The sequence below is a fragment of the Corvus moneduloides genome, chromosome Z (genome assembly GCF_009650955.1).
Source record: "Corvus moneduloides isolate bCorMon1 chromosome Z, bCorMon1.pri, whole genome shotgun sequence".
Classification (NCBI taxonomy): domain Eukaryota; kingdom Metazoa; phylum Chordata; class Aves; order Passeriformes; family Corvidae; genus Corvus; species Corvus moneduloides.
Genome location: NC_045511.1, coordinates 12,775,280 through 12,793,079, shown reverse-complemented (window position 1 = coordinate 12,793,079; position 17,800 = coordinate 12,775,280). Strand labels below are relative to the sequence as shown.

Genomic DNA, 17,800 nt, shown 5'->3' with positions numbered 1-17,800 from the left:
ATTACAGATAGATTTGGCTATTATTTCTCAAGACTCAGATTATCTGAGTTGGAAAAAAAGTGATTCAAAAGGGATGTTACAGAAGTGGATTGACTTTTTCCACAATGATTTCCACAGGATTGACATCCTCTTCTCTAGTTACATTGTGATATTTTGATGGTATAATTTCTTCAGGAAGGTAGTGAAACTTAGCGCACACTTTCTTCTCTTCTAACTACTGCCAGTTGTCACATTTCCTGTATTACTTGGTGCAGTTGAAGGCTTTTGAAACAAGTAGAGGTCTATGTTCTGAACCAATTTTGTTTACTTAACTGAAATTGTGCTTTGTTCATGTTCTGAAGTTGACTACTCCCAGAAAGTTCAGGAAACCCTCTTAAGTTTTAGAAATTGTCCCAGGAATTTCTGTTGTTCTCAGGCATCTTTTTTCCTTTTGGGAGATGGGAATGTTGAGGGAGAAATTTCATTTTGGTAACCTCAGTTCTTTGCATTAACTTGTGCTTTGCCACTGTTCAGGTACACGAGTTATTTTTGTGTGTAGTTAAGCAGTTCAAAGTTAGTGCATCACTTGCAGACTAAACTTTCCTAGAACATTAAATGAAGTTCTTGTTTTTCAAGATTTAGACCTGCTACAGAATTAATTTTCAGATACAAAGTTTATACATTAGGATCTTTCATGGTTTTCTAAAAACTCCAAATACTGTGAAACAAAAATGTTTAACATATTAATGCTAAAAGGAGCTTGAGTCTTTTAGCAACAGGAAGAGGGAAGATAACCTTGAAAATTACATAAAAACCCAGAAAGTAACCCATCTTTTTCAGATACTCTTTTTCAAATTGATTTAGCTTTTTTATTTTACTCAGATTTGCTAGGTTTTAATCTGAGCTCTTCCATACATAAAGTGTGTGGTTAGATTTTAGGCATCTTCAAAGATACTTTTCTATAATACCGCTGTTTTTACAGATTGAGGAGTTCTGCTTTTGCTTGTAAAAGGCACTGTTTTCTGGCATTTGTGAAAAGAGTAATGAAATCATTAACCATTTCATTGGGAGGATAATATTTTTTTTTTAAACTTGAAAGCATTAGATGAATTTTTTTAATGAGACAAACTGACTTGTTTATGTGTGTTTTTCCCTATATATTTTACCCCTGAGGGTCCATTTTACCCACTTCTTTGGAATCTTACTGTGGATTCTTTGAATTAGGAAGTATTGAAGCTTTAATAACTTTATTTCCAATAATTGGATCAGTTAGGGGGCATTTGGATGCCTGCTGTGGGCCCTTCTTTTTTTGGTTCGTTCCAAGCCCTTAGCAGCAGAGACACACATCCCAAGAGTGTGAATCTGCCGGAGCAAAACTCTCAAAACTACAGTTATAGGTAAGTACCCTTTTTCTCTTACTTTTTAAGTTCTTACCCGGCTCCTCTCCCTTTCTCCCCATTACCCATCTCCCCCATAAAATTCCCTAAAGAGGAAACTAATAGAAGAATACTATTATGAATGAATAGTTTGTTTATGTCTAATTTTATGTAGCCAATTAATGAAATGACAGAATGTGTAATTATAACCAGTATATTAGCATTCATTTCCAAAAATGTTGTAGGGGGCTTATTTCCTTAAAAATGGGGCTTTAAGTAGTAATTTGTATAGTAGTTTTGCAGATTACAGTCATTAATACCAGAAGGTGAAGAGATACAGTGCGAAAGATAAATAGCTCTGTGTGTAGTAGAATGTGAGACTTAGTTATCATGTATTTTGTGTATAGAAGCTTTCCTTAGGTCTGCATTTTGTAGAGTAATGTAATGGATGAAACTGGTGCTTCATATAGCTCTTCCAAGAAAAAGCAGCTTTGCAGCCTCCATGTCGTGTAGAAGACTGATATTGTGTTTGTGTGTGTGTTCAGACATGTTTTAAGAAAAGTGAAGGGAAGAAATTCCTGTTCTATTAGAGGAATTGCAATGAAATGTTGCAATGTTTCCACCCATCTGGGAAAAGTTACTTCCTTTTACAGTTTTCGTAAAGATTAAAATACTTACAAAATGATTTTTTTTTAATGGTAGGGTCATATAATTTAATAGAATTTTTATTTGTGCTCATATGTAACATGACATCAAAATTCCCCTATTTATTCTAGGTCGTGCTTTACATAGGGTAGTGTAGAAAACTGCTCTTGCAAGAAGGTGTAGGAAATAACTAAACTGTAGCAGTTTAGCAAGAAGCCTTCTTTGTTTCAGTCTACACCATGAACTAAGACTAGAAAATTCAATATAAATTTCATGTAATGTATACCCTTGTTTGTACCTGTTTGATGAAAGGATTTATGATACTATTTACCCAGTAACAACTTACATTCTGGGAGACTCATTTCTCTATAATGTTTTTAAATCTTGATAAAGAAATGGCATGAGTAGTGAATAAACCCTATTAAGAGCTTAATCCCATCATTTCTGTAGTTCGCAGTCACTAAGTTCACTCTGACATCAGCCTAAGAAGACACAGATTTCTTTTTCAATGTCATGCAATATAAATGTTACTGATCTAGTTAATTGATGGTATTTTTGAGTGCAAGGCGTTGTGTCAGAACAAAATCAGCAGCTTGAAGGGAGAAGGGAAAGTCACTTCTTATTTCTAAAGTTTTCTGTCTATACAAATGAATGAAAATCCTGTTGGATATGTTAGCTGTGGTACTTTAGTTTTCATTCAGTCTGATATTAGTGTGTTGCATTTTTCTTGTGGAATTAGATGCTGCACTGGGTATTTCAAAGTAAGTGCACTTCAGGTTTTGCTCAGGTATTTTGAGATTACAAAACTGTAATTTTGCACAAAGCAATCACGTGGATAAAACCCGGTGTTTATGTTGAAAAATCTATCTCATAAATAAATTAAAGTTGTATGGTTTGTAAGACAGCAATATTAAATTCAGAGAGCTTAAGTTACAGTTTCCAATCTCTAAACAAAAGTAGATATTTGATTATACTTTCCTGCAGTTTAATTTTTGTTATTTCCTGGTGTAGTATTTCCTTTGTATTACTGTAGTTGACAGAGAATAATGAGTTACCAGACATCCTTAAGTAGAAAAATTCGTAACACAGTATGATGAGTGTGTTATTGCTGTATTTAAGCAAGCAAACAAAACTTCAGAATATTCATTTTGATAAAGTCTTCTACACCTTAAGTTATGCCAGGGATCGCTGTAGCCTTTTCGTGTTTTGAACTGAGTTTAGACATCCCTTCTGATGGGGTTTCCTTTTTGGACAGTGACCAGAAGTTCGATGAAGTCTTTTAACAGGTCGCTAAAGATTAGCAGCTGTTTCTGTTCTGAGTCTTGCAAGTCCCTTTCTTTGAACTGCAGCAGCTGGAAGTCCTCTGGTCACTTCTTCAGAGATTTTTGGAATTACGTGCCATTCTATAAAGCTTCCTATAAGAGGTTCATGACTGTACTTTCTTGATTTCTTCTGTAAGGGAGGAAGCAGTGAGAATAAAATCTTTGCCTTGTGTTGGCTAAATCTCTCCTTCAAGGGGAGGAGCTGGTACTGTGGAAATCTCTTCTACTGATGTGAAGGGTTCTCTTTGGTTGTTCAATTCTTTTTTTCAGTTGGCATAGGACTTTGAGGGGAGATCACATGGGAGCAAACTCTCATGGTTGTCAATGGTGTGCATTCATGAAGGAGTAGGAAAGAATGGATTTTTGCCCTCACTCCATTGATAGGTCATCCATTGGTAACCATTGAAGTAATTTTAAAGATTCCTTGTATACAGATTAGATTCTCGTGTTCTACAGAGCACTGTTGGTTGGGGGAAAAGGGCCCTTAGACAGCTTTGAAGAGATATGTGAAAAATAACTAAGAAAAGGAAACAGTTGACTGTAGACATATGTTTCTTATTTGGACATTTATCTATGTGTCACCTGTTGAAAATTTCTGATCTTGATTGCTAATTTAAATAAGATAAGCTTGTAATTTGCCTCTGTCTGACTTGTCTCTGATGTTGTTAAAAATCGAAGGTTTGACAATATGTAATAACCCCTTAGGACTACTATATTTGAGTTAAGTTTATTAATTAGTGATGTCATTAAATAAGTGATATTTCAAATGAGTGGAAGTAATCTCTAATATGAGACATTAGAAGAGTTAGAGCTTTAAAAATGTAAAACTCTTAAATGATATGCTTTACAAAAAGAAAAGTTGTACTTTCGATTACCATTGAAATGGTTCATCTAGAATTCAGCATTAGAGGATCAATCTTATTTGTGTCTCTGAAGAGGGGAATATTCATATTTAACCATTTTGGATATGAAGTCTCCCACTGAGTCCCTTGCAAGGTGTAAATGGGGAAACAAAAATTTATCGCTTTTGTCTGTTTATAAGTATACCAAACAGTATTAGTAGAGGGAAATGTTACCATTCTACTAAAAGGAAGCGTAGCAACGATGCTCATGGCTATTATTTAGACTTGTTACCTTTTCACAGATACTTACAAAAGGCCCATTTCAATTTGCTAGGCCAAGCAGTTCTAGAGCTGGGTATCATTCAATTATACTTAGTTGTTTTAAGAGTTTATTCTGGGATTTAAGGCAATCATCAGGCTTTCAAGGAAGCAGTAACCTAGGGGTTTCAGCATTAAAGGGTTTCAGCATTAAAGGTGTTTTGACTGCTGCTTTGGAAAGATTCATGGGTGAGTAAAAGAGCAGAGATACTTTTATAATACAGCTCTCCTCATCCAGCTGCTGCTTCTAACACTTCCTCAGCTTCCAAGCATCTTTGTTTTCAGGATGAATGTTCTTCAAGTCATGTTTGCCTCGTAGTTTCAGCAGAAATGTATCTCAAGGTGTCTGTGGTTATTCCAGTGCAATGTGGTTTTTTGCACAAAGGTTCCACAGTAATTAATTAATTTCTTAATCTTAAAGTATTCGTAACTTGGATGTGCAGATATGTCCAAAGGTGAAGGCCATAACCTGTTTCCAGGAATACTGTTCATAAAGGGATTGGTGGGAGATTACCACTTGGAAATCCTGCTAATTTTTTTGCCATGTCACACTTGTGGTTCCAGTAATGTTTTGTTTCTTGTGCCACAATGAATAATTTCATTTGCTAGAACAGCTCTACTATTTTTCAGTATAATGTAGCTTATGATCTTGCTTTGAGTTCCAAGGTACTGCCTTTTTTAGTGAACATGTTGCAAGGTAAAAAGAATATTCTTATGGATTTGCCAAGTCAAAAGGATTCATACGCAGAGTAACTGGGATCAGACTGTTCTCTGAACTACCATAAATTTGTTAAAGGAATTGGAAAAAATGTAGATATATTTTGAATATATCTACAGCCTCAGAGAAAGGTGGAGGAGTGAATAATGGTTTTGGAAACAATCTGAAAACAACGAACTTGTATACCAAATCATTAATATAGTCAGAAAGCTCTTCTGTAACTTACTGCATATTCTTTTTACTATGAAAACTGTTATAAAGATGGAAGCAAAAGTGTCCTGATCACACTTTATTGGACTAAAGAGCTTGTGAGCCAGCATATTTGAAACTGCGACAAGCTTTAGATCTAGGTCTGTAGGATTTCAAAGAAAGACATTAGTCTGGTATTTTGGTGAAGTCCTAGATCCCCATATTAATAGAAATACTACTGTCTATGGAATGAAGTGGATGAAGCTTGGATACTGATGCCTTGAAGGATATGAAGTATATTTCAGTGGATGTTGTAAAAGTTCATCTGTTCATTTTGGGACTCATGACTTACAAAGCAGGTATATGCAAACTAGCATATATTTGACTGTAAAAGAGAAGATCTGAACACATCTGTTTTCAGAGGTTCACTACTCTATCCTCCCTCATCTCTCTGATTCTAATGCTCATATAGCTGAAAGTGAGTTCAAGATTTTATAAAGCCCACAAAATCCAATGGTATATTTCAGCTTTCAAATTTTTGCAGCTATCATGTCAAATTAAAAAGTTTTTATCCTTATTCAATGGAGTTTTTTCATTATACTTGATGAAGGCAGTGGAACTATGTATTCATCCTACCTTTTTTCCCCTAGTTCAACCGGATATTTTCTTGTACTCGGGACAGCTTTTTTGTCCTAGATACAGAATTCTCATAGAGGCAAAGCAGTAATGATCGAGTCTAGTTTTGAGGCTCACCTTCAAGATGCACTGGAAATACAAAGAAATCTGTGAGTCATCTTAACTCTGTCTGCAATCACCTTGCCATCTAAGAAAATAAAACTTTTGAAGGTGTCCCTTTCTTCTCAGACAAGATGTCAAGTTACTAAAATATCAGTATGCTATTGTCAAGAGAAATGAAGAATGTGCATCAGAAGAGCTATGTATTTAGAGTGAATATGTGTGCCAAGTTGTGATGTGACCATCTACTTTTGTGTTGTCAACTTACAATTTGACATTTTGGATGATGAAGAGCAGCAGCATGTTGAGCCTGGTCACTTACAGAAGTCCAAGCAAGAAAATTGGCCCTACTTGAATTATTTTGGTTGTTTATTCTTGGTGCCTTCAGCATGAGGGCTCTGAAAGGTGAGTTTTGAATGATCCAGCTACAGCTGTTTAAGGCACCATAGCTTGTGGCCATCTGCTTCTTTAATAGGCATAAGAGAGGAAAACATTTTCTTGCTTTTAACTGAATCATTCAGCCTGGTAGGTTAATACAAACCACCTTCACTGGTGCCTTATGGTGATGCATTAGACAGTGAAATGTAGTTGTGGAAATATGAATGCGTGTTCCCTTCTGTAACAGGTAATAACTTCAGTTAAAGGGATGGGGCAGATAATGAATAACAGTAATGTCTTAAAGACTACTGTTAGATCCACCATCAGAGCTTTTACAGGATTTTTTTATTGTGCCTGGCATTTCTGGACTAAAATGACAAGGCTGACCAACTTTCTCAAAAGAATGCAAGTTTCTGAACTTATGTTTCAAAATTTAATGAGTTTTAATTGAGAAGTAAGGTAATGATGTGTGTGAATGTATTGTATATTTGTTTTCTCCATAATGTAGAAAAAATCATCTGTGTAAGTCCTCATATGAATCCAGCAGCTGCTGTAGCACAAAAAAAGCAAAAATCTCCATGCTAAAAAGCTGCATCTTTGATTTGGAAAATTTATTTTGCTTCACACGTCTATCATGAAGTTGGCAGTCATTCCTACAGGCTTTTATTGAGCTTTGCAAAGTTCTTTTTTTGCAGTTGATCAGTTTCTGCATGGAGTTTATTGTATCTGTCCTTACTGTCTTCTAGCCACTGAATCTTGTACAGAATTTTTGTGTTTTAGAAAGTTAGAGATACCCAAATAGATTTGAGGATGAAAGTGATGGGGGGGAAGAAGCCTGTTTGCATCACTGGAATTGACCATGTTACTGCTTGTTATTGTGGCCTAATTTTCATTTTGGAGGTGATCCTTCAAAGTATTTCTAAATAAGAATGTTCTAAAAATTTACAAGAAATTAGAAGTCATATATTGTAATTCTGGTTTACAGTTACAGAGGAGTGTGTGGCTTTTTTCATTGGGATTTATTTCCCTCTTTCTTGATTGCATCCTCCTTACCATTCATTCACCTGCTCTGAATAGGAGAGCTGGTTCATTGTGTCTAGTGATAAGGCACCACAAACGTAGGCACAAAGTACATCTTTCTTAAGTTGCATTTGTGGTCTAGGGATTTTGACAATACATCTGTGTTTAGTCATTCCTTAGACTTAAAATCATATTCCCTGATTACAGAGAAAGTAGGATTTTTTTAGACAAATTACATGGTGATAGTTGAGAAATGAGAATATATGCCTTAGTGCAGGTAGGGCATCTAGTTTTCATGGCAGAAATTATTTTTAGTTTAGAGTTCCATGTTGGTAATATAAATGGGTTGAAGTTTGTACGAGTAGAATATACTCTTTTGGATACTTCCATGTGCTTCTCATTTCTATGAATTCTACCAGATTTCAGGTTGTGTGGTTGGCTCACTTGATTTTTCTTTATTCTGCACCTAATGATTTTTTAGTGTAAACTGAAAGGCTTATTGCAGAGTTGGGTTCTTGACAGAAAATTATCGCTATACTTTTTGTTTCATCTGTAAAAAGCATTATGATTGCAAAGGGAAAATACTCAAGTTTTTAAGTGTGTAGTGGTCCCCAACCTAATATGCATGTGTTATGGTAGAGACTCCAACCCTTGGTGTACTGCTTAGCTTCAAAGAGAAGCATGGAGTGGTGGAGTAGTTACTTTATCAGTTTTGTTCATTGTTTGTGTGTTCCCTGACTAAAATGTGTGAAGTCCAACTGATGCACTGAACCAAGTAGGGAAAACCTCTGTCATAATCTTTGCAGATCCTTGCTTAGTACATGTATAATAAAGCAGGTTGAATCTGCAGAAGATATCTTTTATAGTAGTATTCCTCAAAAAGTAGTTGTGAAGATGCACCTTAACTTTGACTTTTCCAGCTTCTGCTTCAAGTGTAATTGAGTAGTTTGGGGGTTTTTTAGATGGCATGGGGTTTTTTGGTCTTAATGTATTTTAGCTGCTTTATTAGGTGGCTCTCTTGGGAATTACACAGGGCCTTTGATTTCATGTGTTTTGAGGGAGGGGTTTTTTAATGACTAACTGGCATCTGTGGTAGACTGACAGTGAATGATAGCCTGAATACATGAAAAAGTATTAGCTAGAGAAGTCCTATTCTTGCTTTTAAATTCAGTGGATTTTTCTATGTTTGCAATACATGCTGAGGAGGATTAATTGTGGGAGTGGAGGGGAATGGACATTCTTCCTTGGACATTTATCAGTTTTTATATATAATTTGTGATCTTTTCTCTTTTAACTTTCAGATAAGCCTCTGAAGAAGCGAAAACAAGAAAACAAACCACCAGAGGCTGGAGGTGCTACTGGAGGAAATAGAGCAGCTTCTCAGGAGACAGGTTCTGCAGGAAATGGGGCAAGGCCAGCATTGATGGTTAGTATTGATCTGCAGCAAGCAGGAAGAGCAGACTCTCAGGCAACAGTAACTCAGGATTTGGACACCATCAGAAAACCTGAAGAAATTAAGCAGTATAATGACGGGTTTGTGTGTGTTCCCCAAGAAGACACTGTTGGAGCTCTTAAATTTAAACCTGAAAACCATCCAGAAATTTTTAGAAAAAAGTCAGACTTTGAAAGTCAAAAGACAGATATCCAGCAAAATGAAAGCAGACAAATGGAATTCCAGCAAAATGAGAGCAGACGGTTGGAAAGTAAATACAATGAGAGCAAGCAGTTAGAAGTGAAACATGAAAGCAGACAAATGGAAATGAAACAAAATGAGAACAGACAGACAGAACTGAAACAGAACGAGAGCAGGCAAATGGAGATGAAACAAAATGAGGGAAAACAAAATAATGGCAAACAGGAAATACGGCAGAGGCCAGAAACGCCGAAACAGAAGAGTGAAGGCAGACCTGAAACACCAAAACAGAAGAGTGAAGGGAGGCCAGAAACACCAAAACACAAACACGATAATAGGAGGGACTCCAGTAAACCTTTGTCAGACAAGAAGATAGAAATATCTAGGCACAAACTAGATGTGAAATCTGATCCTTCAAGGGTGAAACCTGAAAGTAGACCTGATCCAACAAAACAGAGGCCTGATGGGCGCTCAGTTTCTGATACACCAAGGCGTGACCATGATAGCCTTAAACAAAGATCTGAGGACAGGGGGGATTCAGAGAGATACAGAGGAGATCCATCCAAGATTAGAAGGCCTGAATATTTGAGATCCTCAAACAAAAGTGAACATGATTCTAAGCATGGTATTAAATCTGATGGTTCAAAACCTGAGAAATTTGAAAGGAAGTATAGGCAAGAGCCTGGTGATTCAAGGTTTTCTTCTGGGGAGCAGAAATCAAGACCTGATAGCCCTCGTATTAAACAGGAAGGTAAAGGGGATTCTAGCAAATCAAGACCTGATAAACCTGGTTTTAAGTCACCAAACAGCAAGGATGAACGAAGGACAGATGGTAATAAGAGTAAAGTAGATAGTAATAAAACACATGGTGACAATAAAGCAGAGTTTCCCAGTTATTTGTTGGGGGGAAGATCTGGCGCATTGAAACATTTTGTCATTCCAAAAATCAAGCGTGATAAAGATGGCAATGTTTCTCAGGATTCAAGGAAAACTGAATTTAGAGGTGAACAGAAGGAAAAAGTAGAGAAGATTGGGCTAGTTGAAGATCTAAATAAAGGAGCTAAACCTGTAGTTGTCCTTCAAAAGCTTTCTTTGGATGATGTGCAGAAATTTATTAAGGACAGAGAAGATAAATCAAGGGGCTCTTGTTTTAAACCTAACAAGAACAAGTCATCCAAACCTAATAAAGGTAAGATTGTTTTAATATTAATTGCATTATATGTTTTACACTCAAGTTCTTGTAGATTTTCTACTTCTGCTGTTAGAAATGAAATGCAAACATTTGCTAGTTTATGTGCTTGCTTATATGGGGATTTTGAGAAATAAAGTGAAACTAGTCTAAGGACTTGTCATTATTGGAAATCTTGCTACAATTGAACCTGAAATTATTTATTTACTTCAGTACAAGTTCTTAATCTGGCAACACTTAAATGGTCTTAGGCTGCACTAAATGATACTTCAGCTGCATTAGTTTAATATGGTAATTTATCCAGTGCAATGTAACTTTTGTATGTATAATTTTACCGGGTTTAGGTGTGTCTGTATGAAGTACTACCACTACTGTAAATAATGTAGCTGGAGTGATGGTAAATACTAAGTATGCAGCCCTAAGATTCTTGTATGTATTTAATTTGAATTGCAATGGGTTTTTCTGAGGCATGTTTTGACATGGTGGTAGTAAGAACCTAGTTGCAAAGTCCCATCTGCCTCTTTAATACTATAAATACAAGTCAGTTGAGGAGGTTCCATGATTGAGACTTTGTGATAATAAACTTAGAAAAACGTTTGGTCTGTAGAAGAATTCATATATCATTGTCTCTAGTGTTCATTATATGCAGAAAGAAGAAAGCTGAACAATTGGCTGGCATTTTGAAATTAGTATGTGGGCAGGAAATAAATCAGAATAGCTTGTAGGTTTGATATTTAACTGATTATCTCTTCTGTGGATTAACACTTTTTAAAAATAAGATTGCTTTTCTTTTTGGTGCTTTAATTTTGGCTTCTTTGGTTTCAGACTGAAGTAGATAATTTCACATTGTGAAATCAGTATTACTAACTAGTCAAGTTTCTGGGTTTTTTAAATGTTTAACATTAAAGAATTTAAATTTCTTATATAGTCGTGTTTGTAGAGTTGTTGTGCCTTAAAATAGACAGATCAAAAGCCATAGGAGATGTTTACAGCTGTATGCAGGATGATTTATAAATCCATTTCCAGGTGTATAATCAATGCAAGATGAAAACATTTTCTTATATAGCTGGTCTGGTTAGAAATTATGTAGAAATCATCTTTGTGAGTGTGTTAACTATTTTACGTGCATCCGTAAAGAGGTGTTGTCTGTATCATCAATTTCTTGTGCTATGCCTGTTTTCTATCTACTAACTTGTTTATATTAACTCTAAAAAGTCTTAATAATAATTCATGATGTATATTACTTCTTTGTAAAATACTAGCCTCCTTATTAGGGATTTCTCTTTGTCCTGGAAATAAGAACATTGTCCCTGTCCCTTTTTGAGGTTTAAAACAGGCAAAATTTCTATTTCTAATAACAGGTATCTAGAGTTAGCCATAAAACTATGACATCTTTGTTCTCAGTTTAATCTGAAGGTTTCCGATAAAACCCTTATATTCTAGGTAGGAAATGCTAAAAACTTTCCGATGGAACTAGGGTCTAGTGTCACTAGGATAGATTTTGAATTCACACAATTCTATGCGCAGAAAATCAGTTCCTTTAAAATCTTCAGAACAATAGGCAGTGCATGTATGCTTTCCAAAATGTTTCTGAATTATTTTTTCTTGTAATCTATATTACATGTGGTTATGTATCTAGAACGCTTTAGTAGTGTGTAAAAGTTTTAATGACTTTTGGTGTGATTCTAGTAGCTGTCACAGATGAGCAAAGCATTGATTTTAAAGTCAGGTTTATAATTTCTCTACAGTGTTTTTCTGCATTTTTTTTTTTTCTTTCTGAAGTAATCTTTTTCTTGCGTACTTTTAAATAACTTGGGACATATTTGCAGGGGAAAAATTGTTTGAATCTGATATGAGTCTTTTTGCAATTGTATTCAGAATAAGGTTCTTAAAATGATACTAGAAATAGGTTTAATGAAAAGAATAATGTAACTATTTTTATCTTACAAATCAACTTTTGAGCATCCAGCAGGCAGATTTTGGAGAAAGTGTCTTTGAATGGCAGATTTTTGATGTGTAATTTAGTTCTGTATTTTTTTCCCTGGTAACTTACTTCCTAGAACACATTATGCTAATTAACCAGGTGAATTCCAGTGTACCTTTGAAAAGGTACATAATTTATAAAGTTCTCTCTCTTCATCAGGCAAAGTCTATTTGTCAACAGCTAACTCATATAGATGTGTTCGTGCCACTGCCACAATGTCCTCAGTCCAGTTGAAATAGTGTTCACAGTTCTACTTGGTGCCATTTTTAGTTATAAACATTTTAATACACTAGGAAATGTAATTTTTGTAAACCTTCTTTTAGTTCATCCTATACTGCTTAGTAGATTGTAGCAATTCTTTTCTAGTGTTGCCTTTTAGCATCATTATTCAACTTCTCACATGCCTCTTATGCCATGTAGCTTAGTATATTTTACTTTATCTTATTTCATTACCCTTGTATCTCTTGTCCTTTCTTTTTTGTTTCTCATCCATCCCTCCCTCAAGAAAATGTCTTCTCCTGGCTTTGTCATGTACAACTTCATTGCTATAAATTATCTGAAATGCAGTTTAAAATAGGGTTGCTCAGCTAGTTTAAAACACCATGTAGATAGTCATTCTGTCTTAAGGCACTAATTCCCATTCATTACAAAACTCAATAACATTGACTCATATTAAGCTACAATTAATTCTTTGCAAACTGAAAGTTTGTACAACTTTTTGCATTGTTTCAGTAAATTTTGAAATTGTGTCGTTATTTGCATTGCACTTCAAAAAGACAAAGTAACATTCTCACCGAATTTTACAGACACATTTGAAATTTTATCAAGTTATGAATGGGAGGGGTAGCCACAGTCTGTGACTGTTAATATTGAATCAATCCAAGAGTCCCTTTTGGCATTTACAAGGAAGAAGGAACTTCTCTCTCTCTCTCTCTCTCTCTCTCTCTCTCTCTCCTGATCTTTGAGCATTTTTCTGAAAGATTCTCTATATCTCAGAGGAAGTTTTGCATTTTTTTCGAAGTACTTTTGTTACAGGGTCTTGTGGTGAAGTCTTGTGGCCAATTTTGTCCAGGTCAGAATGAACTGTGACATTTTCTTTGTCTGATTTTAACATCTGTGAATGTCTTTTATCTTGGTTTTAATGCAAATGTATGTTGTTGTGGGATCCATGAAACTTTTCCCTTTAAGCTTGTGCCTGCGATGAGGAGGTCATGTTTGCTGTCCTTTCTTTTCAGAGCTTCAGCGAATACCTTTTCTGCTGCTTTTTAGACCTATGCTGATCACCTGTGTTGGGATGGGAGCTGTTAACAGCTTCACATTACTGCATTCTGAGCAAGACAAATTTTCCATTGTTAAAGTATGAGTAATGAGAGAAGCTGTAACTGTCTGTATAAGGAGATGTCTGAGTAGGTTTAAAATATGTTTGAAGGATTGTCTTTGCAAAATAAGCATCTTTTGGATCTTCCTGCATCACCTAAAAGGAGTTTGTTGTTTTAAGGAAAAAAAAGGAAATTCTGATCCGAATGCTATTCTTCCATTATGTGTCTTGTTTTGGGATTTCATTATCTGTACAACACAGGACTGAAGACATAAGATTTTATTGCTCACTACAAGTCTTCCTAAATATACTCTGTTCCCTGCTGCCCTGGTGTGAAATTTGAGTAAAGATTTGACGTTTCTTTGAATGTGCTCTCCATACATACTCTTTACTGGATCAGCTAAAAATCTTACTGCCTAATTGTCTTCATGTCATTAAAATAATGCTTCTGGATTCTTCTGTGTTCTGTGCTTATATGGTTTGTTTGGGGTTTTTGGTTTGTTTGTTTTCAATTCCAGGTGACTTTTTCAGAGCCTATAGTAACTGATTCGGCATTTGTGTAACATGACAGTCTGTCTTTGGGTTCTAGCACTGTTGGAAATAGTTTCACTTGTGGAACAGCAATCAATTATCTTCTAGTAGTGACAAGAAAGGGAGCATTTCAGGATGAAAAGCTGTATCCAGATTGTGTGGGCTCAGATGAGTGAGCTTGTGATGCCTCTCACTGATTTCTAGTTAGCACTGCCAAACTGCTTAAAGGTGCTTTATGGTACAGATGAAAACTGTGGGCAGAAATGGAGTACCAATTTTAAACATTGTTTAAATCCTTCATGTATAGGACTTCTCTAAGGACAAAAATGGGTTATGGATGTTAGCAGATCAAATTTGAGAGTTCACACAAATTTATTTCCAAAATAACAATTTCTTGATGCTGAAATAGACATAGAAATCAGAAGGGCTGCAAGGAGATAATGGAAGTAAAAACATACTACCCTTGGAAAGGGAAAGCAAACTCAGCTTGCTTCCCATAAATTGTGCTTTTGTAAACGTTAGCATTTTGAAAATCCTCAGTTCCATATATCTTGAATTTGAAATCACTGTCTTGAAGTTCCTGGTAGCAACTGCATTTGCATGTGTCAAGGCCAGAGTAATAACCTGCTGACCATCTTGCATGTGCATGCAGCACCGGGGGGATGTATAGAAAATTATGCTGCATTTCATAGGAAAAAATACTGTATTTTGGCATTTACAGCAGAAAATTTGTAATGATTTTTCTCAGCTGAAATGTTTAAACCTTCTTCAAACTAAAATTTAATTGCAATTTAGAAAAACAGCTATGACTTTCATGAGAATTCTACAGTCTTCCTGTTTTTTCTCTTTTCTGAGATACGAATGATTACCTCCTCTCGGCTTGACAGGAAGAGGGACTGGCTCACCCTTGTGCCATTAGAAGTATTTCAAGATCTATTGAGTTTGCAGAGGATCCATTTTAGTATGCACTTTGTTAATTGACCCCTGATTATTTGTTTTTCCTTTCTGGATTAAGAAGCTCACATTTTGAAAACTATTCCAAGCATTGTTTAGGTAAAAGTCTAAACTATATATAACTTGTTAAAGTCTAGGAAGATCTGATTTCTCTAACATGCTTTGCACTGGAATGGTTTGTTCCTACTTGCAGGGAATTTGAAGGCGTGGTGTGTCTGTCCCATTCCAGAAAGTAGGTGGGATTTGTATGGGCATTGTACATATCCTCTTGGGCCTTCATTTTTGGTGCTAGTTTTTCAGAAGTAGATGTCGGATGAACTGGTATTGGTACAGAGCAGGAATCAGCCACTGCATACTGGAGTAATTTCTTGTGTTGAGCTGTTACCGGTAATAGAGGTGACATTTTCAGCACAGGGCTTTGCCTGGTGGCTGCTTTCCTACTATTTGTTTCCTACTTTAGACTTTTCTGCTAAGGTAAATATTTTGATTCTTGCTCCTACAGTATTTCTCTGGATAGGAAGAGTGAACTTTGTGTGTGTCACATCCAGCTCTTAGCAGCAACAATAAATTTGACCCAATCCACTAGTTTCATTATACTTTGATTCATCTGAAATATGATGCTTTGTCTATTTGCAGATTTAGGAGTGCATTGTTGAATTAGTTGATTTTTGAAAAATTACTTTGGCACATGTAAGTGATACACATTTGTTACCTAATTTGTCAGAACAATTTCTTCAAAGTCTGAAACTGCTCTTGGTTTGTGGACATGGATGCTTGATTGAGTTCCTCTTGCTTTTGGGAATAGCTAAGGGTATTTTGCATAAATAAATTTTGCAACAGTGCATTGCAATGTGTAAATGTGGCCCAGCAATTTGTCTGATGTCAATTACAGTATGCAATGTGGACTTGCTCAGGTGTCTGAGGATCTAAATGTGGATGTTAATCTTGGATTGTGTGCAGGGATATGTGCTTGAAATTTTTGGTTTTAATTTTCTTCTAGCTAAAGGGTAAATTTGGCTAAATACAAATAGTAGAAAGGCTCACATTTGCTTCTGGAAAATTAACATCTCTGTTGCTCAACATTTTCAGCTGTTCTAGGTGACTCTTTTCATATAAGAAAATTTAAACTGTTTACTTGAAATTTGGAGTTTATTTTTGCTCCATGGGAATACTACCAGCAAACAGAAAAGAAGAGTATGAAATGTTTTTTGTCCTTCAAATTACTGAACTGTTGTTTGCATTGAATAACTTTTCCTTAAAAAATATATATTCTGTTTAATTATCTTCCAAGCAATTTTCCTGTACTATTTTATATTTAAAGCTAAAACATCAGCAATCTTTTGTTGTTCCTTATGTAATTAAGTTACCTTGAAGAAGCAAACTTAGTGGCTTCATGCAATAATTTCAATGATGAGGACTGAGAATGTTTCCATGCAATAGTAAGAAAAATAAGCAGGTCTTCTTGATGTGCCTAGAAGTCACAGATGAGATATAAAATAATGGCTTTTGCCATTTTTTGCTTATTCTCTGCAAAAGTTTTGGTTGTATTATATTCCTTATATTGAAGTTTTTCTCTAATCAGAATACATGGCTGGGAAAATACATTAGTCGTAAATTTCAGATCCCAAACATTAATCATCATAGGGTCAAAAAATGGTTTGGGTTGGAAATGATCTTAAAGATCATCTCATTCCAGCTCCATGGGCAGGGACATCTTAACGCTGGATCAGGTTGCTCAGAGCCCTGTCCAGCCTGCCCTTGAACACTTCCAGGGATGGGGCAGGCACAACCTTCCTGGGCAAACTTGTTCCAGTACCTCACCATCCTCTCAGTAAAGAACTTCTTTCTAACATCTGAACTAAATCTCTCCTCTTTTGGTTTAAAACTGTTCCCCCTTGTCCTATTGCCATCTGCCAGTGTAAAGAGCCACTCTCCCTCTTTTTTTATAAGCCCCTTTTGAGTACTGAAAGGAGTTTTAATAGAAGAATATTAACAGAAAAATGCGTGCTGAGTTTTGCAACTCTACAAAATACCTTAACTTCTTAATACAATAAATTGAATTGGCCTAAATTTCAATGCATATGTTCAAAAGCAATGACAGCAAAATCCAAAAGCACCCCCCAACACTGATTCATAAAAGTGAGGGAGTTTGTGCAGCACTACATTTATTTCAATTGCCAACCGTGCTCCTTTTTATTCTAAGTACTGCTTTTTTTTTTTGTACATCATCTTGGAAGACCAGACTGCTCTAGCCTTCTTTTATCAATTTGTATACAGACAAAAAGCCAGCAATAAGGCCAGCAATAAGTTCCTACAGCAATCAGATAGCTTGAGAACATCATTGTTGCCAGTGTAAATGTGAGTTCTCTTGGCATCTTGGGAGAGTGTTTGTTGGATATATTCCCTGCTCTCTGCCTGGAAATTTCAGAGTTCTCTCTTGAAGTCTCTTCCCTCCTTCTAAAAATGTTTATTTTTTCTCAGAGTATTGTACTATTGTAAAATTGGTTTTGAATCTAAGCTGCTTAGCTGTGGTTAATGATGATCTCCATTGTGTCATAGAATTATTCTGTTTCCATGTCCAGATCTTCTCTGACCAGCTGGTCTAGGTCCCATCTTTCAAGGCCAGAGCTAAGGATCAGAGTAGAAGCAAAGAGCCTGAAACTTGTTTT

At 35.7% G+C, this 17,800-nt stretch overlaps 1 protein-coding gene across 6 annotated transcripts in view; it reads left to right on the top strand.

Annotated features, from left to right (window-relative positions):
• NIPBL (NIPBL cohesin loading factor) overlaps positions 1 to 17,800 on the top strand; it is a 135,089-nt gene that overhangs the window by 67,454 nt on the left and 49,835 nt on the right. For 5 of the 6 annotated variants that reach the window (XM_032097411.1, XM_032097407.1, XM_032097408.1 and 2 more), the window contains one exon: positions 8,824 to 10,344. The exons of the other annotated variant lie outside the window; for it this stretch is intronic. In XM_032097411.1, coding sequence (XP_031953302.1) covers positions 8,824 to 10,344 — 1,521 coding nt within the window. The remainder of the gene's footprint in view (positions 1 to 8,823; positions 10,345 to 17,800) is intronic. 6 annotated transcript variants of the gene reach the window in all.